The 25,471-nt window shown below is 35.3% G+C and overlaps 1 protein-coding gene across 1 annotated transcript; it reads left to right on the top strand.

Moving 5' to 3' along the window:
* Positions 1-64: 64 nt before the first annotated feature.
* On the top strand, positions 65-19,928 carry LOC115449424 (apoptotic chromatin condensation inducer in the nucleus). The gene is made up of 20 exons (XM_037441681.1): positions 65-2,290; positions 2,565-2,778; positions 3,149-3,296; positions 3,564-3,676; positions 3,760-3,841; positions 4,052-4,079; positions 7,349-7,479; positions 8,363-8,460; positions 8,900-8,974; positions 10,343-10,395; positions 11,201-11,388; positions 11,895-12,064; positions 12,404-12,634; positions 13,125-13,357; positions 13,939-14,149; positions 14,629-14,866; positions 15,177-15,324; positions 17,304-17,464; positions 18,661-18,872; positions 19,558-19,928. The coding sequence occupies exons 1-20, from the start codon at positions 246-248 to the stop codon at positions 19,648-19,650; spliced, it is 4,872 nt and encodes a 1,623-aa protein (XP_037297578.1). The 5' UTR covers positions 65-245; the 3' UTR covers positions 19,651-19,928.
* Positions 19,929-25,471: the final 5,543 nt, after the last annotated feature.

The following is a 25,471-nucleotide window of genomic DNA, read 5'->3' as shown; positions in this document are numbered from 1 at the left end:
CGGAAGCACTAACGGGGAATTTTTACTTTGCGTATTTTTTGGTTATAGCAACACCAAGCACTTCTAACAAATATCAAATATGGTGGATTGTTAGCGTTTCCCAAACGTGAATTATATTAAATATCAATTTGTCGCGAAATATAATTGAGGATTTGCCGGTGTGCGGATTATATTCTTTAAGCCGCTTCTTAATTGTATAATTTTTACCAAAAAATAGCATAGATTTTATTCAATTTCAGAAAATCATGCGTCGTAAGAGTGAGCGTTCCTCGAGTAGGAAATCTACATCAAAAACTTCACCGGAAAAGAAAATTGAGAAGGTAAAACGTCCTAAAACAAGACGAAAGAAACAATCTACATCGTCGGAAAATGAATCCCTTGACGAAGCAAGTCCGGTGCAAGAACCTGTTGTCGTAGATAGTGATATAAAGCCGCCGTCAACGCCTGTAAAGGAGGATAGCCCGGAAGAAGCACCGGATCACGTTTGGCGTGTTAAAGCGACGGAATCTGCGGACAGTGGGGAAATACAGAAATTAAAGATATGTCTAACTCGCCCACCGTCTACACCCGAGCGCGCAGATAGGTCCCCGAGGAGTAAGAGAAAACATTCGCGGGCGACTAGCTCAAGTGATGCTACTAGTGGTGAAGGTGTAGATGAGAAAAGGAAGACCAAACATCGCTCCAGAAGAGGGCATCATGATTCAAAGGACGAATCGGAGAAAACTCAGGACAGCCATGGCGAAGAGCAAGAAGCCGAAAATGAGGCACAACAAAGTAAAGAAGCTCAAGAAAATGAAAGTGAGGTTACTCAAAGTGATAAGGCCCAGTCACAGATCACAGAATCAGCAATATCCACTACCAATGAAGAGACATCGAATACTGCTACTGAAGAATGTGGCCAGGCAAATGAAGAAAACAATACTGTCACTGAAACAGAATGTAGATCAGATGCTGATACAACTGTAGCTTCACCTAAATCGGAAATGGCTGATTCCTCAAAACAAACATCTGCACCAACTGCAGATAATGAAGGCAGTGTGACTGACACCCAAGACAATTTAGGTGAAAAGCAGGAGAGTACATTTGAGAAGCAGGATGACACTGTTGTTGAGTCGGAAAAACAAAAGCATTTAGATGAACAACCAATCCAAACAGAGGGAAGTAACTTGATTGAAAAGCAAGATACTGCAATTGAGGAACACGGTGACTCAAAAAATAGTGTATCTGAAGCAGAAAAGAAGGATGAATTGATGGAAAATAAAAATATTTTGGATGAAAAGTTTGAAAATGCAGCTGAAAGTCAATCAGATATACAAACTTCCATTCAAGGTTTTTCTGTGGACAAAAGTGAATCACATGACGAATCAGAAATTATAGAGTTACATCCGGATGATTCCAAAATTGAAACATCTGACATTGAGATGAGTAAAGTGTCAGAGCAAGAGAGTATGGAGGAGCCGAAGCATGATGAGGATCAACAGGTAAGGGTAAGTATATCCAGGGAACGAGCTGTGAGTAATGAAAAAGAAACAGAAAAAAAAGAAAAGACTAAAGATAATAATGAATCTGGTGTTGTAGAGAATGAAAATGATGAAAGGGATCTGCGAAAACCATCAACAGATTCAGAGCATGATAAGGATACCGAAAAATCAGAAGTCCACAAGCAACCATTAGAAATTGAAAGACAAAACAGTACAGAAACACCACATTTAGATACCACACCAACTGTCTGTGAAGATGTTGCACAGAATGGTCCAGCACCAACAGTTGTGAATAGAAAGCGTAGATGGGGTTCAAGACATACAAAATTAACAACACAAAAATCCATTACAATCTCGACTGATGTGTTAAAGGAAATTATACCTGATGTGAAACCAGTTGAATTTGATGAGGTCATAGAAGAAAAGAAACACAGGAGGGTAGAGGTTCCAGAGAAAATTGAGCGACCAGTGCTGCCAAAAATTATTATTGACAACACGGAAAGTGTTGATCACAACAGAAAAGAAATTGAACCTGACCAAAAGGATAAAGAAAATATAAAGTCAAGAGAATCGCATTTGGCAGCAAATAGAAAAATATCCATAATACAAGACAATGATAGCATATTAGCTAGGCCTCCAAGTCCACCAAAGCACAAACAGTCTTCTATTTTGTACATAACTAACTTGGTGAGGCCATTTACATTGCCTCAACTGAAGAATCTTTTACAAAGAACGGGAAGGATTGTGGAAAATGGATTTTGGATAGATAGGATCAAATCTAAATGTTTTGTTCAATATGAGACTGAAGAGTAAGTTTTATTTTTACACTGATTTGTATTCAATAATGTATTAATTGGTAGTTGAGTCAAATATTTGTTTTTATAATGCCCAAGATTAGTGTTACTTGTGGTTAAAGATGCATTAGCATTTTTTTTTTCAACACTATTTTAACATTTAATGTTTTAGTGAATATTTTTTTTTTACTAGTGCACAGTACGAAATAATAAAAATGTAACAAAATGTTGGTTTTAAATTAATTAGCATTATAAGGTAATGTACTAATCAATTTTAATCATATTACAGCCAAGCAGTAGAAACAAGGCATGCATTGCATGGTGTTAAATGGCCAGTTTCAAATCCCAAAACATTGCAAGTGGATTTCTCTACGCCAGATGCATTTGACAAGGCCAAGAGTAATGAAGATGCTGATAATGCTCAGACATCGACAATACCTGGCACGGTAGAGGACTGGCTTCGAGAGCAAGACCAAAAGAGGGAGAGAGGGGAGGTGGTCAATGTTAGTACAATTTGATTTATTTTATTATATAGATTAGTGAAGCATATTTATTTTCATTTTTTAATTGGTCTCTACCAGTCTATGTGAATGTATGCATTTTATGTATATATATATAGTCTGAATAGGAAAATAAAGCCGCACTGGAGGTGCTAATTTTGCTTTTTATAGTAATTGTTATCAGTAGAAGAGTTTTGTTCTATGTTTTACTACAACATAGTGAGGATTTTTATAACATAATAAGGCTACCAATATAATCATTATATGCTATGGCTTGGCAATTCTAATTCAATTGGGTTTTTCACATATATAAGCAATGTGAAAAATATTATATCCTTTAAAAAACTTTATAGCGAAACTAATTTATTTCTAGGAGAAGCCGTGGGAACGAAAAGCAGCTATGCGCGAATGGGATGTTGGCAAAAATGAAAAGAATGAAAAAGAAAGAGAAAAAGTGCGGCGTGAGGAACGACCGCCAGAGAAAAGACGTCACCGCTCACAGGAAAGAAGCCCTGAGCCAGGTAAGGATTTATTATTAGTTGAAATTAAAATAAATCCTGATTCCCTTCTCTTGTCTATTATGTTTTTGTATAAGTGTATACACATATATGGTAAAAATTTATTACTGACCATAATAATGTCTAGGTTATTGTTTTTTGAATTGATTTATGGGTTTGCTAGTAAAAACGTAATTAAAATATAACAGGGTAATATTTCATAGCATACACACACATTATTATTACTATTTCATAGTATATGAAATACGTTAATAACAATTATAATTACAGCAAGGAAATTTAAGAAAAAGGAAGAAGAAGCACCTGCTAAGTTGTTAGATGATCTATTTAGAAAGACGAAAACTACACCGTGCATATATTGGTTGCCGCTCTCAGCTGAAACTGTAAGTGTATATTTTGTAAAAAGTTGATTGTGTTTCATAAAGCTATAAAAAAAATTGTTATGATAATGTGGTTATTTTTTTAGATAGCTATAAAGGAGGAACAGCGGCGACAGCACATGGCTGAATACGAGCGGCGGATGCAGGAGCAGCGCCGACCGCATCGACGTCACTAGCATGGTCCGTCCTACATTCTACATACACCACATTACCCCACATGCACATACACACACATACATTCGTACTCACACTTACATTTACACATACATGCATATAAATTCATACACATGGACAACTAAAATAAACACCACCACATAAAATTACTGACACTATCACATAATTAATATTTGTCGATAAGTCGACTTTTTTTTCAGGTAGTATGCCTCTTCCTCAACCATATTATTTTGTTATATAGGGAATTAATTTAGTTTTATGTTGAATGTTAGCATATACTTTAGGTTTAACGGCAATGGCAATTTATTCAAGATAATTATGAGAGGAATTGAGCTGTGCGGATGTGAAAATGAGAATTTATTTTATACGCAATGTTATAGAAAGGCACGCTTGGAGGAAATCCTATGATTTAATTCGTCGTCGGAGTAACGCGGTCGCTTGATCGAAGCGAGCCGGGACAGGCGGGACTCCGCTGTGAGCCGTGAGGACACGTGTTGCGGTCTGCGTTTACTTGACTTGGTATTTGCCAGTATTTTGGAAACTGCAACGTGCACTGTATCCTACGGAGTAAAAATCATGTGCGAGCTGACTACAGTAATACGGAGGCGATAATAATTGTTGAAAATAAACGTAGCAACTTCCGTATCTTAGACTGTTGAAAGGAGACGACATGTATCGATATTCATTAAATGTATGGCTGTCCAGAATGGACATTACCCTGCAAATCAGCATATCAATGCGCATTAATTCTCTTGGATGGAAATCGACGGACCTATGAAGGTGGAACAATGTGAAATATGAAAATTAATCCTGCAGTTATAGACATAATATAGCGTGAAAGTATATCGAGATGTAGTTGAGTCGTTGCGTCGTGTTTAATTGTTTGTCGGAAATATTCCATTAATTTGATGTTCAATAAATATTTTCCTGACAGTAATAGTTTTCTTTTAATACACACATTTAAAAAAAAATCAATATCTATATTGCATAATGAAATCGATACATAAATGATAAATGTTATTCATAATATCATATTGAGGTGATGTACTATTACGAAACATAACAAAATATACCAGAGTTCAAAAACCACTACAATCAAAAAAATAACTATAGGGGTAAATTTTTTACTAAAAACAAGTAAATTAATTTTTTCGTTAGAATGTTTTTATTTTATGCTTCTTATAAAACAAATGTAATTGAACAGATTCCTATACGGCTGAAACTAATTAAAATTAATCAAGTCCATCTTATTTTATTTTGAAGAGGTCCATGCTGCTTCTTGAGTCTTCAAGGTCAAAATCATTTTTTTAATGTACCAGTATTTTGAAGCTATATTGAACGAAATACCAAAAGAATCGTCAAAATTTTATTTGTTTTTGAGGAGTTACCTTCTGCATTTTTGAAGACCCTATACCAATGAAATTAAAATAGGATCATTGTTTAGCTAATTAGTCCTAAAGACAGAACCATTTAAATCTGTCCACAGGATAAAAGATTCGGTAATCTTTTATCCTGTTCATCGGTATGAACAAACATAAAAATAATTACGATGAAGGGATAATCTCTCCTTAGGAGAGGAGAGTACTTATACTGACGACAGAAAATTTTAGGTGACTTTTTGAGTACTGAGACTTTCGCGCCCTCACTTTTTGAGTACTGTACGGTTTTGTATGCCTTCCAATCTAAAATCTAATTCTGAAAAATTCAAGAATCGAGATCCACTTTTATATCAGTTCTACTATTGGCAAGCACCTATCAATCAAGTTGCAGTTTAAAATCTGCTATAGAGGCTTACGGAAATGTGTCGTAGTTGGGATCAATTTGTGTATATCGGCTTTTAAACAGGCCGGTCTGGCGAGAGATAATCATCTCTCATCAGTCCATAAACACACTGTATGAAGCGTCCTTCACTTACCACGGGTGCAGTAGTCACTGCCGTGCCCGTGCAAAAAAACACATAGATATCAGGTAGGTATAGAAAAAAATAAACAACTGACATACATGATGCTATTGGAAAAGAAAACAAAAACATTTTCAACTGAATGTTTACAATACTAATTAAGATTATGTATTCTTCACAAATTCTTATGAAGAAACCTTAACATGCCTTCTGCTAGATTCCAAATTTGTCCCGTAAATCCCGAGGGATCCCGCAATAGTAATCCGGTGACACGCGGGACTGGAATATAATGTGGGATTCTGGAATGCCAGTATCTCGGTAAAACGGGATTGGAAGCCCTAGTTAGTTGACATGTTGGGTCCATGAAAGTCTTTTTCTTCTTCTTCTTTTATATTTTAGAGTCTGTTTCGCGTTCTTAAAACCTCAGCCCGGATTTTCGTGCCCTCTAAAGTCGGTACTGCATGCAAGTTGCAACCCATACGCTGTGAATGTCTACTCTACAAAAGAGCAGAAAAGGAACATTAAATTAGGCAGTGACCAGAAAGGTAAATTTTGAAAAGGTATTGCTCAATTGTATAGTTATCTTGTCTGTCTTATTATGTTAAACCTGTTGATTCTTTACTAATATAATTAGGTATTTGGCGCGTGTACTTCATATCTGATAATCACATATTAGGTACGATCGCGTCGTATCTACGTGTATTCCTCATTATCAAAAGATCGCATAAATTTCAATCATAAGAGAATTTACATTATCGACCTGTTATTATTATAAAGCAACAAGAAAACTTGGTCAATTATCTTTATCACCTGATATACTTTTATCTAGGGATAAGAGTAATAATGTTTTTAGATAGTAAAGTTCAGTCGCGTTGGCGGATTATCTTCGCCAGCCGCTTCTTATTTGTGCCACCAAATATAAGGAATTGTTAACATGGTAAGTAATATTCGTTTAATAAATTTATAAAAATGCATTGATATCAAAGACATTAAACTATTAGTTAATTAATGCAGAGATAGTTTTTATGCGGTATTAAAAATATGATGATATAAATAAATATTCCACATAAATATTTGGGCACGCGCGTTATCCTAAGCTTTATTAATTGCACCTATATCAATAAGTATTGATAAAATAAATTATATCTATAAGTCCATCTGAAGTTATTACACTGTATCCTTAGCACATGGAGTACTTTAGATATTTTAAAATATGTAGTACTTAAGTCAATCGAATTTTACATTAGCACTGTTGGAATTTACATGACATGCTTTTACTTACCGAGGTGTACAATTTAATTTAAGTATTTAAAAAAAAGTTTGCATACATTTAGCACATGCACACAAGTACACCTATAGGTAGCTATGCACGTCTTCCTTGTTAAGACTACCCACTACCTTAGGTATACGTTACCTTCGACTATTTCATCAAGTTACCCACGGTCAAGATTCAATCTTCGAAATATAGAACAATTGATTTTCAACTCATCTATTTTCACTCAATATGCGTAATTTAGTACACATTACATACAAAAACGGAATGACTTCCCAAAATGAATGCAGCTAAGGTATACAATTTAAAAACGTATTGCGAAGGCGAGGGTGTCGTGGTGGTACACGCTGGCAGCGGTGGTGGCGGTAGCGGCGGCGCAGCAACAAACTCCTTTCACGCTCCAGGAGTTCATTTCTGGACAGTTCACACAGCGAGGCTTCAATGGCACATGGATTTCAGGTTTGTAACAAAAAAAGCGGTGTGGTAGGGGCAAATAAGACACGTTTTCAGAAGATTTTGTAATCGTCCATTAGAACTAGTAGCTGCCTTAGGGAAAGCCAAACGGGTTAACCGCCCCGGGTCTCTCCTTTCCCCTAGGTCCCTACCTTGTGATGTTTTTTTTTACAAGGCCATATAGTTAATAACAAAGCACGTTACGTACGTGCTTTGTTTTGTAATCGGATAGCTTATTTTTTGGTTTAGCCTGAAGCCCCACAGCTTGTCGGTTGAAGAGGCCACTGACGCCTCGGTCCAAACCCTAGGTAACAAGAATGTATCCAGTTAATTTGAGGGTTCAATCAGTAATTTTGATTTTTAGGAAGTATGTAAAATCTTCCAGTACAAACATACATGTTAGAAAACATTATATTAAAAAAAATCTATTTGTAGTTTCAAGTAAACCTGAACAGGTGTAAAACGAACGTTTTGTTAGCAAGTTTTACAAGTAATGCTTCAGAGTCGGGGTGGGTTTAATACACCTTTTCACACAAGTCGAAGAAACAGTTTGGATTACTTTTACGGCTGGTAGCCTCTTTGGCTTAAAATGGGGATCACATACCCTAAATATCAGCTTTAAAATATTCATGTACGTACAGATACGGAGCTGACATTCACAAAAGCTGGTGAGGCTGGCATCCGCATGTTTGACGTCACCACTTTGAATTCTATTATTCTGCTTCTATCTTCGACTTGTGTGAAAAGGTGTATTATTCTGGGTTTAATACACCTTTTCACACAAGTCGAAGAAACAGTGTGGATTACTTTTACGGCTGGTAGCGTCTTTGGCTTAAAATGGGGATCACATACCCTAAATATCAGCTTTAAAATATTCATGTACGTACAGATACGGAGCTGACATTCACAAAAGCTGGTGAGGCTGGCATCCACATGTTTGACGTCACCACTTTGAATTCTACTGTGCTCGTCGAGGGTGATCTTATGTTAAGTATTAAACTAGTATTTTTATTAACCGACTTCAAAAAATGGAGGAGGTTCTTAATACGACTGTATGAAACATTAGTCATTAAAATAGCTAGTTAAGCTATATGTACATGAACAAATGTACGAAATCAATGTTTGATTGTTATTAAGCACCGACTCCAAAATTGGTAACCAGTACATAGGTAATGTTAAATTATTTTATGGTTTTTAGTGGTTTTTGAAGGCGGTTTAATTTTATGTTAAAAATGTTTTTTTTTACCGATTACATTTTGTATTCACCAACCAATAATACGATGTGTATTATCTTCGAAGCCTGAATTTAGAATTTCCTATATGAACCTACATATCAATACTCTACCCAAATTTATTAAAAAAATCTGACGGATATGTTAATTACTTATATTTCGTATGGAAAATAATCTTAATATTTCTATTGCAGGCTTTCCTGAATACTACCCGCCCTATTTTATCAGCAGACAGAAGTTACATTTTAGCACCTAGTCAAGTAGAGCAGGTACCTATTTTATATTATATTTGAAGTGTATTTGGGCGCAATAATAATTATTAGTAACATAATTCCTTGTTCATATCTTTCTAACACTTCGTAGACTGCGATATTTTGAATTATACTTATTGCCCATAATAAAAACTTATCACTTTAACCATAAAACTTTAGTCGATAAGCGAAAGCATACCAGGCCTGAATACGTACCTATAATTTTTTACATAATATAATATTAAAAGTATCTAGTTGCGATAATTACTTTACTTTAACGGTACTATGATGGTATAATATGATGAGTTCATGGTGGATTAATGAGTCCAACAAGCCGTAGGTTTTCTATATGAAAACCGGACTGCCTCGTATTACAATACGACTGCAGTGCTGAGGTCTCGGGTTCGATTCCTGGGTCGGGCGAAATGGTATTGGGTTTTTCTACTCAGTGCCAGCCTGGAGTTTGAAATTTATGCCCAATCGATTTATAGGTATCACAATTAATGTGTTCGCTCCTATCATAAAATGGGATGGAATACACATGGCGGAGAGTGAGTGCACACGCTACGCCCCTGCCTACCCCTTCGGGAATAAAAGGCGTAAATGTATATGAAAATTTTAATCTAATAAAAATGATCGATTTCTGATTATGCTTTGATACAGTGATATACAAATGTCATTCCAAGATACATAAATAAAATATAATAGATAGGGTAAAAACATGATTACGTATTTCACTTATTTTATTTTATTATAATCAGGTTATCGATTTATAGGTATCACAATTAATAGGCATGTGTTATTGCGCTTGGCTTGCATGCCTACAATTTTAATTACTTATTAAAGGATTGATGGCATAAAATACATTGTTTTAATTTGAATGCCTTGGTGTCGTAGTTCATAATGCGTTGATGCGTGCGTGATAGAAATACGACTACCGCGCTGAGGGCCAGAGATTAAATCCCGGATCGCCAAAAATTTATGTGACTGGATTTTTCCATTTAAAAAATGACTCCGACGCACCTCGGAGTCAGAAAGTTAGCGGTGTGATGCCCCCGTGCCTCGGAAAGCACGTAAAGCCGTTGGTCCTGCGCCTGATCCCTCCTATCATGTCGGATTGCCGTCTCACGGGACTATGAGAATAAAAGAACAGAGAGTGTACCTGTTTATTGCGCTCACATATGCGCACCATAGTATCTCCTGTGTATTTCGCTGATCTCCCTTGATATTGACCGCCGTGGCCGCAATTCATAGCAGAGCGATTCAAATAGTTATACATTTATAGCTTTGTTATAATTAGCGGCTTGCCTACATGAAAGTATTTTCCTCATTTGTTTCTATTTCTTTTTGTATGTGATAAATATTAATTTATGGTCTCATTATTAGGTTTATCGACACTCAACAACAGCTAGATACGCTCTATATAATATCGAGACACGGTAAGTATTTACCTGGAATACCTAACTCCTAAAATCATTATGCTAAAGCTTTAGTAAAGTCAAATTATTATTGTTTAGGATTTTTTGTGGAATGAGAATGGATTTAAACAATATAAAACCCATATAATATAATACAACGAAAAAACGAATAGTGAATGTTTTGCCCTAAGATGGTTCCACACAATAAGTAAAATCTCATAATTGAAATTTTGTCCTAAAATCCTTGCAAAATTAATGAAGTAGAAAATGAGTACAATGGACTATTATACCTTTTATACAAATAAATAATAAACCTATATTATAAAGAGGAAAAGTTTCTAACTTTGTTTGTTTATAGGGGCTCATTTCTGGAACTACTTAACCAATTTAGGAAGCTACATTACTAGTTAGTGCTATAAGTTATTTTTTATAACGGGAATATATTTATACCGGTAAAATGTTGTCACGCGGGGGAAGCCGCGGGTAAAAGCTAGTAAATAACAAACCTATCATAATACTACAGTTCTCGTTAGTAAATAATATTCATCGACGAAAAAAGAGCATTGGTAAGTTAGCGAGAAACCGTTATAAAGGTGTGAGTGAGAGCGATGCTCTAAGAAGCTAATTCCAAGATTCCTCTTTGTCGTTCTAAAGCATATAATATATGAAACTCACTGCCGAGTAACTTTTATGTCGCTTTCGTTGTATTATTACTATCGAGTACTGTACAATAAATAAGTTAAAACTGGTAGAGTCACTTAACTATAAGATATAACTATAAGATATTTGTTAAAATAAACAAAATAATTCGCTAACTTCATTACAGTGCTGTGAACTACATCGCCGGGAACAACCGTCTCCAGTTGTGCATATTTGGCGGTGGCCATTCTCTAGCGTATGTGATGGACAACAATTTGTATTACTTACCAGAAAATACCACAAATGCTATTCAATTGACGACTGACGGTATTCCTGGCGTGGTATACAACGGTCACACGGACTGGGTGTATGAAGGTGATAATAAAATTGTGTAATATTTTTGAAGAGTTTCCAACAGGGCTTCATCTCTCCTTTATCTCATCAGTCGACACTATATGGGCCCTACTCCACTTAAATCAGATGCACCGTTACTTAGTTTTGAACAAAGAAGGTTTAAAGTCCGTATCCATACTTATTTTTGTGTTTAGTTTGATCCTAATATGTTTCGTGGATTTACACCTTGGTCTTCATCCTTTAGAAGTACATCAAACAAGTCAGTATAAGCCTCCCCTAAAGAGTTCCTAACCAAGCTGATAGAAACGGTCTGCATCCAGATTTTACTGGTGGTTATTATGAATTATGATTGTTATAGTTTGTTTTACTACTCAATATTAGCCCGAAATTTATATGGTGACCGGCTCCCCCCCCCCCCCCCCCCTATCATATCATGGGAAGGTACACACAGGTGAACAGCGGATGCCTTGGTTGCACGATTGTCTGTCACTTCGGGGATAAAGGCGTGATGTATGTGTGTATTACAGAGGACGTTATGGGGACCGGACAAGCGACGTGGTTCTCTACGGAAGGATCCTATCTAGCATTCGCCACTTTCAACGACACAGAAGTTGAAACTTATTCGTACTACTACTATGTGGACAAAAGTAACCCTGACGATGTTTACCCTGAGCTTGTTAATCTTAAATATCCCAAGGTTAGTAAGAGAACTCTAAATGTTTTCGCTAGCGTATCTTTATACGCTTTTTGCTTTCATCTTGTCGTCTCTCTCTACAATTTTTATATTATTTTAACTCAAATTACATTATTAATTCCGAAAAGTTTTCAATGTCCTAATTTTCATTGCGATGAGTTTCCTTCACCGTTAAAACAAGCGAAAATTCATCATATATACATAACTTTAGAAAACTTAAAATTGCGAACCCTTAGGATTTGAACCTGCAGACATTCATCTCGGCAGTTCGTTTCACTCCCAATTAGGCTATCACCGCTATTTATTGCCACGTTGATATTATTAACTGTCTCTGTTATTAAGGTTGGGCGCACCAATCCAACAGTCGTTCTCCGCGTGGTAAACCTACGTGCTCTAGTTCAAACAAATGTCGTGTCATTCATCACTATGGAGCCTCCTGTTTCTGTTTCCACGGATCACATCCTCGGAGGCGTCACGTGGCCCACAGACAACGAAATCGCCATGCACTGGCTCAACAGACGTCAGAATTACACCGTGCTGCAGATTTGCAATGTAGTCACTATGCGTTGTGAGGTAAGGTTTAAATTCTATTTTTATTCGTACTGAACTCACTAATTTATAAAGACTACATGCAGAGAACAATTTATTTAGCACCTTCAAACTTTTTATTCAGTCTATTGTATTCAGTTTTGGTACTTAAAAATTATGAATTATTCTTCAACCTCGTTGGCGTAGTTGTATTCCTATATGATTGCGTATATATACGTCAGTTGCGCTTTTGCCTACCCCTTCGGGAATAAGTGTGTGTATGATTATTCTAAAATCAACTGAAAATGTATTATGTATGTAACTGGAATATACGCCGTAAATTATGTAATTAATAGATATATTATCTGCTTCAATATAATTGTTAATAATATCATTAAGCAAATGCTGCAGTGATATCATCAGTCGTAATTTTTTAAGAAATAGGAACTAACACCCGAATATCTGCTACAACTTCTATATTTTAGCAGATTTATTTACTTAACGTTGTCATTAATATTACAAATTATTATTTTAGGAAGAGCACCGCCAACAGCCCAACGGTTGGGTACCAATCGCATTGCCACGCTTCAGCAAAAATGGCGACTTTTATGTATCAACCCGCTGGTCTTTGGAGCAGGCTGACGGTAACATCTGGCAGCATCTTTACGTCAGTATGAGACTCGACGGTCAGATCATCTCTAGTTCCATTACTCCTGGAGCCTTCACTGTTAACAATTACGTTGGACTGGATGAAGAGAATCTCTCCTAGTAAGGATTATAAATTTAATCAAAGAGCGGAAAAGATAATTTTATAAAGATACTGGGGTTTTGATATGTTTTGGTACCAAACAATCTGTTCAATTACGGGTGCAGTATACATTTAAACGCTACTGGCAATTATCTATAGTGCCTGCCGTAATGGTGAGAGGTACACGCCAGTACAATGGTGTATCTAGTTTGAGTGTAGATGAGATTTTGTTTCGAGCTAAAATAGTTGCATACTCTAAAGTTTAGAATGAGTATAGTTCATTTATGTTTCCTAATACTATGTTTACCACAGTGTCGCAAAATCTGTCATCGTGCCTCTCTTCGGCGTTTTTATTAGGCACCAACTCCAAAATTGGTATCCAGTATATATCTGTTATGTGAAATTATTTTTTGGTTTTGAGTAGTTTTTGAAGGCGGTTTAATTTTTTGGTAATACTATTTTTAACAATTGTTTTTAAGTCTAGTGGTCATTACTTCTCATCAGTTGGCTCAATGCTCCCTATGTGGGCGTTTACAAATATCAACCAGTAAGTTACAAAGCTAGGTTAAAAATACCTGACTGAAAGATTAATACTCCACAGCTATTACACCCGCACGGTGACGGACGCGCCGTGGCAGTCTGAAGTGCACGTGTCGGGCGCCACCAGGGGCTGTCTGAGCTGCAACCTGGTGCTGCCCGACGGAGGCCCCTGCACCTGGGCCACCGCCACCGCCAGCCGCGACGGCTCCTACCTCACCATCACCTGCTCCTCCCCCAATGAGCCTTCGGCTACATTCATTATTAACCCTAGGGTGAGTGGATTTATTAGTCGTGCTAATTAGACCATAGTAAATGTCTCTTGAATTTCCGGCCTCCTCCACTCCGAGCAGGGTGTAACATTCTTTTCACAGTGAAAACTTATATAATTTATTGTTACCCCTTTTTGAAAGTCAATCCTAAGAAAAATACAAGGAGATCATCGAACAGTCTTCCCTGTACTTAAATCGTCAATTGTACCTTCAAACATTTCTTTTTTCACTACCACTGGGGGGTGAGTGGAACGATTATGTTGGTTTTACGGCCTTACGGCCCAATTTCGGTAGTACAGCATAATCCGATCAAGCCGTGGGCCGAGACCTTAACCATATGTATACATCTGCTGGTGTAAAGTATACCCTACACCAGCATACCAACCACAACTCGCGGTGGCCTTCTTTGTCGCATACGAAACGGCCCCAGGGTATCCAATGTTCAAACTTACCATCAATAACTTAAACCAATTTTCAAACAGACCCGTCAAACTCTATTCCTCTGGGAAGACAACAACATAGTCCGTCAGCGATTGGTGAACAAGATCCGTCCAGGCAGCATCATCACGACAGTACCGCTGCAGAACGGCTTCCCGGCGCCCGTGCGCCTGCACCTGCCTCCAGGCCTGGACGTCAACGACACCACTACCAAGTACCCCGTGGTGTTTTACGTGTACTCCGGACCTAATACTAACACTGTTTATGATCAGTTCACTGTTGGTACGTACGTTTTGAAATGTTTAAATTATCTAATAATTGTAAGTTGTTGGAATTTTATTTCATTTCCTGAGCTCTAAATGAAAATTGAAAGGTGACAAAATTACGAAGTGGAGAATTAATTGTGTTCCTAATACATCCAAATATTATGTATTTAGCCAATACTATACATTATTAGTATACATATAAAGTAATATATCATATACGGAACCTTATTTTTGAACCTACTATAATATTTATTTGACACCCATAACTTATGGATAAAGTGAAATTACTATAGTAAATGGGACTATATCTTCATACGTTTCTAAAGGTTATCACTCGTACCTGGCCACGAGCCGAAACATTATCTACTTATTGGCTGATGGACGGGGCTCGGGTCTCAAGGGACAGGAGATTCTATATTCCCTCAACAATGCTCTTGGCACTGTGGAAATTGAGGACCATTCCGTAATATTAAGGTAATAAGATGGTTATTTTTTAAAACTCAAGTATCTGACGCCATAATAATTGTAGCTATAAAGCTATTTTATTGCTTCACACTTTGTACGCCAAAAAGTAAACTTTTATTGCACTAATCCGATTTAAGATTATTGACGCAACATAATATATTGAATCAGTACGGACGTCGGTGTTTATCATTATTTTTATGTATGGGAGGAGACAGTTTCGGACAGTAGCTTGGAAAATAGGTAACAGAAAAATAAAAATTCAAATATAGGCACCATTCGATAAATATTTTATTTTATACCATATTCTTAAACACAATATATTATTCTAGTACTGTCGCTTGTCTTGTAGGTTTATATAGCACACATATTTTATTTAAAACAAAAAAAAATGTTTTTTTGTAGAGTTTAACAGTGCCTTATAGTTTTTTTTTATTTTCCTCAAGTCCGGAAAATATAAGTATATCACGATGTTGTGATATATTCTACGAATTCAACGATTGTAATTTGCAATCGTCAAATTTTATTACAATATGTAATTTAGTTGGTCCTAAATTCTCAATAGCTACCTAACTTTGTTGTTTCAATTCATTATACATTTTATAACGCAGGACACGGCAATTTCATTACAAAAAAACAAGTCCGTCTAGAGGCTGTAAATAAAGCAATAACCAACTCTCAAGCGCACACCTACACGACAATCAAACGTAGCATTGACCTTAAATACGACATCCTGATACAACACCAGACTAACAATATCACCAACACAAAGTATTGAGTGCAAACAAATGTACCCATTGAGATTTATATCACGTTACTTCATACATTATGTCAGTATTATTAAGCAATAAAAACACGCGGTTATAAAAATATGCCAATATTGCCAGGTAAATAAAACCAATAAACTGGCACAAGAATATAAACGAAACACGTTTTGGCGCGAAAGTGCAACATCACAGATTAAATCACCAATTCATTAAAACACTTCCGAGGTCAATAATATGAGGCAATGAGATTCGTTTCTATTTGCATCTAAATATAATGTTCTCGATCTTTTATTATTACGTGTGACCTGTGTTCCCTGGTCAGTGAACCTTATGCAATGCAGTGTTTGCGATGAGACTTGAAAATCTGTTATGCAATAAGGTAACTTGTTGGTAGGTACTAGGTGCATATTTTGAATGCCGCTCTATCTCGTAAAATCAGTATAATACAATACCTACTATATTACTACAATACTATATATATATATATATATAAATTCATCAAACTGTCATTCATTTGATTGATGACGAGGTTGCTCTATCGCTAAGAATTTGTTATTGTGAGAAACCTTTGCATTACTGTGATTGCTAATTTGCAAACCATATTTATAGAGTAAAAAGTTTATTCATTATTGCCCTTAGTTTATTATTAGCGCCGTAAACTTAACCTCCAATACAGCAATTATTACCAAGTTTCAAATGAGAAACTGAAAGTCCAGTGAACAGCTGGACGAAATACGGAACATTAAAATATTAAAGAGGTTCTTATTCCTATGAGATGGTAAATAGTTTCTTTTTATGTTACGATAAGTTGGAGCCAAAAATAAAACATACCAACGTACCTTTTTGATTTCTGATTGTAAGTATATTAGATAATAAACATACTTTATGAGAAATTTTCACGTAAGTAATCTATGTATTAAATACGCGAAGAAAAATGCTTGGAGCCCCTTTTTAAATTCATTGTTCGCACGGAGGCATGTGAGACTTGGCATAATTCAAGTTCATATAGAAGAGTGCAGAAAAATAAAAAGATAATTAATGTGTTATAAATATGTATTAAATTCGACCATCGAATTTCAACTTGAGCAACAACTAATTTTAATAAATTCGACAATTATGCAGATTTCTAAATAGTATATACAGATGGTTGTACACAAAACCAAGTCACGTGTTTGCCCGGGATATCCCTATTTAGTAATTCTATTAGTACAAAATATTTTTTAGGGAAGTACTAAACCGGTACAAGTTCATAGACCCTGAGAGGGTCGGTATCTGGGGCCACAGCTACGGTGGTTATGCAACGCTGCTGACTCTTGCGCACGATGATGAAAAGCTCTTCACGTGCGGAGTCTCCGGAGCGCCTGTCACCTCTTGGCTCTACTATAGTGAGTATTTACAGCCGTTTCCAATAAACGATCCCTACCTTAATCTTCAATCCGATTCCGAGTATGATCAATCAATGGAACTCATTTGTAAGCATGTGGAAAGAACTTTCTTCTGCGTGATCCATTTTTGAGATAGATTATAAAAAGCGATTGATAGCGGCACCTCAGGGCAGTCGACACAATTATGCCGGCCTATTGGAACCGGATATACACAGGCTGATTCCGGAACGCGACACACTTACGAAGGCCACTATGGCGGGTTTTAACATCTTGTTCGGTCGCTATCCGGTCGGATATAAAAAATATACTACCACCAGTTACTTAAGTATTTTTATATACATATTATACAGAAGCTTAATTGCAATACACAAAAAGTCGGTAGCAATATCACAGAACACTAAATAATATTATCTGAGGAATGTGTCGTCTATAATTTTTTTTGTAAATTGGAACGTATTCTGTTGTTTCTAAATATAATGGCATTCACGTTTTATGTGGGTGTTGAAAAATCACAATTTAACTGTTTAACATAAATACCTTTTGAGGCGTAAATATATGCGGGTGGCTTGACAACAGTTTTTGCTGCACCGCTTTGTAATGATAACGGCTTTTTATGTGACATCATTTTAATGTTAACCAACATTACATAGAGAATGGACTAGGGTTTATCGGTAAACTGGGATTGGGTGAAAAACTGGCATAATCGAAATATTTTTTTAATTTATTGGGAAGGACTAGTAGATTTCCTTTACCATACTTTACTGTTAAATTGCTATATCTAATAATTATTATTCTAATCCACGTTTTTCGCCTATACGTGTAAGCCTATTCAGTTTCTTTTACATCTCTATAACATTCTGTAAAAAAAAACTTTTTTTGTGGCCAATACCTGTTTCTTTTATTATAGCTCTGTTATTGTTTTATGTGCAGATATTTCCTATGTCTGTATGGGCCGCAAGATCGCTTTCTCTGTTTTACACTTTTCTATTTAGTAGTATTTACTTCACAGCATAGAAACGGTCCACTCCGGCGCCTTTAAAACACAATATTTTTATTCTTTTATATTTTTTCTAACGTCTTATTATTGCTTGATCGCCAACACGCGCAATAAAGCTGTAAAAGTTGGCGTCTGGGTGCATTAAAAAAAAAACAATATGACACCATTATATTAATATTTTGTTTGTTTGTTTTATTAGACACAATGTACACTGAACGTTATATGGGCTTGCCTACGGAAGAAGATAACCTATCTGGGTACCAAGCTGGTGACGTCACGTTGTTAGTGGACAAGCTGAGAGGCAAAGACTTCTACCTGATGCATGGCAATGCTGATGACAACGTGCACTATCAAAACGCGGCCAAGCTGATCACAGCGTTGACGGAACGCAACATACCTTTTGAACAAATGGTTTGTTATTAAACGTTTTATTTTTATTACATAGGCTGGTAACAAGCGTGGTGATCAGATGATCTCTATTATTCTCCATGATTAAGTAATCTCCGCCAATAAAAAACTAAAATTTCAAGAGAAGAAACCGCCTCCGGCTTCTAACGGAGGAAATAAGGGATGGGTGGCATTATTTGAGCTCCCGGTTTTTCACTTACTATGGGAGACGTAACAAACCACTAATGTCGGTTTCTATAAGACTGAAGAGTCATCTCAGAAGACCGCTAGAGCCTGCTCAATTACTGAAGCCAACAGGTTTTGCAATAGCATGGCTTTATCATTTACAATCACATGACCTACACCCTACTGAAATCGACACAATTATGCTGGTCTACCGGAACCGGATATACACAGGCTGATCCCGGAACACGTCACACGTGGGCCACTATGGCGAGTTTTATCACCTTGTGTACAGTAATCGCTATCCAGGCGGATATAAAATATAACCTACCACCAACATATTAGCGTGGTTACAGCCAGCCAAGACGGCCTTTGTTCCCTGGGCGGCTTCTTTCGTTCTTCTCGCATTATTTCAAGATTTTCCAACGATGTCCATCAAAGAAAGAAAGGCTAAATATTTTGTAAACCAACCTGATTAAAGATTGTATAAGCATGATCCATAATATAAATTTAATTTGTTAAACAGTCATACCCCGACGAAGCTCACAGTTTGACCGGAGTGAATTTGCACCGATACAACACCATGGACCGCTATTGGACACGCTGCCTTAAATTATAACTTCAATTTAAATTAGAATAGAATTAGGGAATCCAATTGCCTCAATACAATAGAGGTAATTGTGAAAAAAATAAATCTTTTGAAAATCAGATCGCATTAAACATAATTAAACACAGTTGGTATTTATTTAAATAGTGTATTTTGTAGCAAATATTACTTTTGTCTTCAGAAATGAAATCATTGATTCAATAAAAGTACGACGTGTTAAATAATTATATATGTAATGTGAACGTGTGCTATTTGTTTGTAACTTTTTTAAATATATTTTTTTACATGAACTGAGTCTAATTTTATTACTTAGGTACCACTAAATATCTCTTCAATTTTAACATTGTGGACAGCTTTTATCCAAACTATTCGCTACAGTGATATAATAAAATACTATAATAAATATTTTTCACAATATTTGATACATTCGAAAATTATTAACATTTACATGAAAATTGTAAAACCAGGAATACCTACCACAATATTACATATATGTTCATATTTATACTAATATTATAAAGAGGAAGTCTGTGTGTTTGTTTGTTAGTAGGGGCTAATCTAGAAAAGTATTGAACTAATTATGACAATTCTTTAACTAATGGAAAGCTAAATTACTCTAGAGAGCTAGATACTACTTTTTATCCCGGAACAATATAAAACGGGACTTCTATCTGGAAACACTATTTTCCTATAAAAATCTCTTTCTGTTCGCACTTTATAACATAATATTCATAATATTAAAAAAAATCTAATCTAACACAAAATATCAATTATTCACAATTTCATCCACGAAGGCGCATTCCACTACTTTCCTTAATCTCTTGCAGTGCGCCTGAGCAGCATGAGTGTACAATGTACATGCATACAACGATATGCGTCAGGGAAAGTGCATGGGTCAGTACCCTTACTCCGCAACACCCCAGTAGGGGGAGGGGCGCGTCTTCGTAGACCTACACTCATATGACCTGCTTTTAGTGTAACACTAACTTTAAACTGAAAATAAAATCGAAACATCGAAATGAAATTACATAAGTGTCCTTAATGAAGAGGCACACAAATAGTGATACAAGAGAATTCTTTTGTATTTATAGATATTAATCAACGAATCTGTACCCACTTCCCTGTTGACTGATTTATTGTTGTTACTTATGATAATTATGTAACTATAACACATTCATACATAATTACGAACAGGTTGTTAATATCATGCTAAAACCTATAAACGTCGCCTAAACAGCGACCGGATCCAACGTAATATCAATTTATAGAATCGAGATTTGATTTAGATTATTCAAAGAGGTCCTGTTCTATTTTTTTGAGATGGTCTTATCTGAAAGGCAATCCGATTATAGGCTTTTGAAGCTAAACATTTTGTGAGAGAGATAAAAGCATATTACACGCCATACTAAGTATTATATAACTGTAGTCTAGAGTGGCAGTGATCAGTGGTAGGCACATTCAAATTGAATTTTAATAAGTGTTATTTAAACCAATTTCATTTGGTATCTGTTGATTGGTGTGAAACATATGTATAGAGATTTCTCTACATTGGACTATAGAGTTTACTCTATATTTATTTTAGGTTCGTCAATTTATCAAAGTGATTTACAGGGCGTTGCTCTACGGTTTCATTAACCATATCTCCCACTATTTTATATAAAGTAGGTCTGCAATATGATATGTCCATGGGTCTCTACATCCGGCTGCTGAGTTTGGGTTCTGGCCGACGAAAGTGAAAGGAATGAGATGTCTGGTCGCGGTTATGCAATAGTCAGCCTACTACACTCATTACTGCGTCACCTACTTAATGTTCAAGTATTTCTTCGTTTTTCTGATTCGGTATATCCAGTATTTAATATATCGTAAATATTATTGCATTCAGTATTTTTAGACGTAAAAGCAATACCTTTATTGAAATATTTTTGAGATATGGGTGGTTACATTTATTTTTAGATTTTTTTGATGCTTCAATAACATACTTAATGCGAACGTATATACTAGGTATTCTATAGCAATATTTTGATAACCGTTAAAAGAATTTGTCATGTAGAGATTTCTGCTTCAAGACACCGTGCCGTAAGTACAGGTATATAAAAAACAGTTTTCTAATCCGTTCGTCCGTAAGTATTTCCCAGGTAGTAAATAACTCAATTTCTGCCATATAAAGATACCTTAATATACACTATTCCGTAAATATATTTGGATGTATTTGTAATTGAATATTTTATAAATTAATATTTTTTATTACTTATAAATTTCACTTCGTGAAAGATGCGTCAGTCAATCATTCTTAAAAACAATAGATAGCTGTGCGCTGCGTGCTCGTCACAATATGATGCCAAGGTTCTGCGTAAGAGCAAGTGTAGTTAACCTTTAGAAATGATTTGGAGCGTGACATTTATGACTACCGTGTTATTTGTACCATAGTGATCTACTTCTTCATAAATGTACCCGTGTGTTTGAAGGAAACATGGTAATAATGATCTTGGAATATGTATATAGTTCAGCAAATTTTTCTATATTTACTTAATAAGGGAAATAACACATTGGGAACATCTTTAAGATTTTTTACAGGTTTCCTCTACCCTTTATATATTTTTCTTGTGAATATTTTTTTTAGCAAATATGATCTACCGTGTGTTTAAATGGATTCCTTAACTAAAAATACATACCGTATACTGTAAAGTATATTAATCGGTGGATATTTTTAACAAAAACTATTGATATGATATAGGCATTTATCATACATTTTATAAACGTGTTCCTTAATACAAGGAGTATTAATAACTCTATAAATTTATAATTTTTACAGTTACCTGAGAGAATATTAGATAACATGTTTGAGATAACATTAATAAAATGCCAGCGTCCAAGATAAAATAACATTGAATATGGAAAATGTTATGTAAATAAAAAAGTTAAATGACATACATAGAGACAAAACAATAAATAGGAGAATTTAATATTAGATATAATCAGTCTTCCTTTTATCTTTGTATTTTATTAGTATACTGCTCATTAAAGCACTGAGCAACACACTTCCTCAGTTTCTTCTTAGGTCGTTGTCTTGCTTTTGTTTACATTCGCTATTTGAAAGGATATTGTGTAATACGTCGCATAACTGCACGTGAAGGTCTTGTATATTTATGGAGTTGAATTAAATTACTACCTAATATCTATATAGTACATTACAGATTGCAAACAACATACCAACAGCCACACGTGTATACATATTTGTTTGTGACCTGTTTTGAGATATTGGTTTATAATTTCCTCGTGTTATCAATTATCGCACCAATACTGCGTTATTTTCGCGAGATAGTTAAATACACGCAACTAAACATAATATTCCCTTACTTTTACAGTGTAACCGCCATTTTAATAAAACGATTTGCAACGCTTCTTTCGATCTATTTCAAAAATGGACCAATCAGAAGAAAGTTATTTTGACATGCTTACAAATGTGTTGTTTTGATTGGTTGAATCTCGGAATCGGATTGAAGATTCAGTTTGGGATCATTTATTGAAATCGGCCGCTAGGTGTTTGTCTTACGACAAACTAAAGTACCCAATGCTGAATGCAGTCATAGAAAAACTTGCACAAACATTGTTCACGCTGGAGGATAAACCTCTGTTACGTATACTTACATACATACGTAACTGAGAGATCATACATAGATCATTGAGGAATCACCAGCGACTAGTAAGTCTGGTTAGGAAATATCCCAATAAGGGCCAATGGGCTGCTTTGGAAAACCTTCTGGTTACATTTCCAAGACCCTGAATGTCATATGAAATGTAAGTATAATATTGTGTTACTCCTATATTAATAATATTTCTGTTATACGAGTATATATTACTTTCCACGTCCGCATCCGTTTTTTGCCCTTGAAGAACAGGCAGCGCAAATGCCACGCTACATTTTACTCAGCTTCCTGATCTGTGCGAGCTGAAACGGGTAAGTTTTTATGTCAAAAGGTAATTAAACTTCTGAGCATAAAAAGCGTTGCGATGTAAATAACTAAATGTTATGTCTTTGGTCTTTTATATTATCTATAATCGAAACCTATTGTTTATGTTTTTCGCTCTCTTGTATAACCAGTCTGCGTGAATGATATTTTGGTTTTGAGCCATTTTTTGTATTATAAATATAATATAATATAATAAACGAATTTATTAAAAATACACACCTTTACTATCTTTTTTTCAAGATGGGAAACAAATATATAGCTCAATGAATATGTACTATATTCTAAATATTATCGATATGATGACTGGGTATTTATTTAGTTACCTTATTAAAGATATCAGCGTTGAGACGACATTATTGATGTAAGAATAAAAAATATAAATTACTTACTTGTTACAAAAAAATAAACCCATAATTTATATTCTAAAATAAAAAGGTTTGATCTAATAAACAATACAGATGATTGCTCATTAGCATAAGACGAAGTCATAAAGTGAGGAATGCGTATAATTTAGTCGTTAATCATAGGTTTTTCAAATGTTTGCTATTATGGTCAAAATGTCAATATAATATTCGTCTATATTATAGCGTATTAAAACGGTTGGCTTTAGGCAATGGCGCTATTATACCTTGAGGCAGTGTCGGCTTTAGGCTCTAGGTATTCGCCATAGGCATACACTTGGGATCTAAAAAAATTTAGGGAAAAATTTGCGTTAAAAATGTTTTTGCTCGATGCGCTTGGATGGCTTACCGGCTCTGTCTATATTACAAGTTACTTACCTTCACTATTGTATATATTTTTATCATTGGATATCTTTATTCGGAATATTAATTATAATATAAAACATTTTGTTATGTTTCGATGCTCAACTTGTCGATTAGTTTGTAATAAAGGCAATGGAGCACGGATTCCACTTGTGGCAGATCAGACCTTTACTCAGGCATATCATCATGCCTCTTTTTCTTTTTGAATGGTAAGCTGGGGTGCAGCACAACCATATTTCCTCAGCTATGTACGGTACCATGTAATTACAGATCTCTCGTTAATACTGGGTATAAAAACGCAATATTACTGATTCGTTGTCACAGTTGTGATATGATAATGGGCGTTTTTCATTGTGATATGGTTTTTTATTTATTACCCTTTGCACACTTGTTATACAGGCGGACTTAATACCATTGGCATTAATTTCATTGTCAATAATTACTAAATTGCTACACAATTTATTTTAAAAGATACTATATTGTTAATAAAACTTAGTTATTCTCATATAGGGAATAATTAACATGCCCTGACGTGTGACTATTGGAGATTAATTTTTTTTATCTATTAATTATGAGTTTTCCTCCTTCATCGAGTGACGTATGGAGGGGACCATCCCTATTATCTTTCCTTTAACACAGCGATAAAAGTAATGGTTTTCAAATATAAACAATTTCCGAAAATTCTCATTATTCTCGGTAAGAAGCGTCAGCAACCAATTAGTAGCGATAAAAAATCGTTAACGCTTATCCGATTTTTACCGCAAAGTGACCTACGTAAAACGGTAGTCAATTTAATGTAGATAAACGACTAGTTAAAGATATTAAAAAAAAACAAAAAAAAAAACGACTAGTCACATCTAATTCGTATGACAGAAAATAGTGTCATATATCTTGTCCATATTTTCTATTTATGTTGCCCTGAAGAAATTCTCAATTAGTTCATTTTTATTAGATCCAGTGGCCTTAATATAAGAAATTGTAGTACAAAGTGTAGTGTATCAGAAAATATTTGGTAAATCATTGTTACATTTTGCTACCTTGCATTTCCTTTTCAAATCTTGCAAATAACAAACAGTATTTCGATAGTATAAGTACATA

The sequence above is a fragment of the Manduca sexta genome, chromosome 23 (genome assembly GCF_014839805.1).
Source record: "Manduca sexta isolate Smith_Timp_Sample1 chromosome 23, JHU_Msex_v1.0, whole genome shotgun sequence".
NCBI lineage: Eukaryota > Metazoa > Arthropoda > Insecta > Lepidoptera > Sphingidae > Manduca > Manduca sexta.
This window is presented reverse-complemented; position numbering and strand designations above follow the sequence as displayed.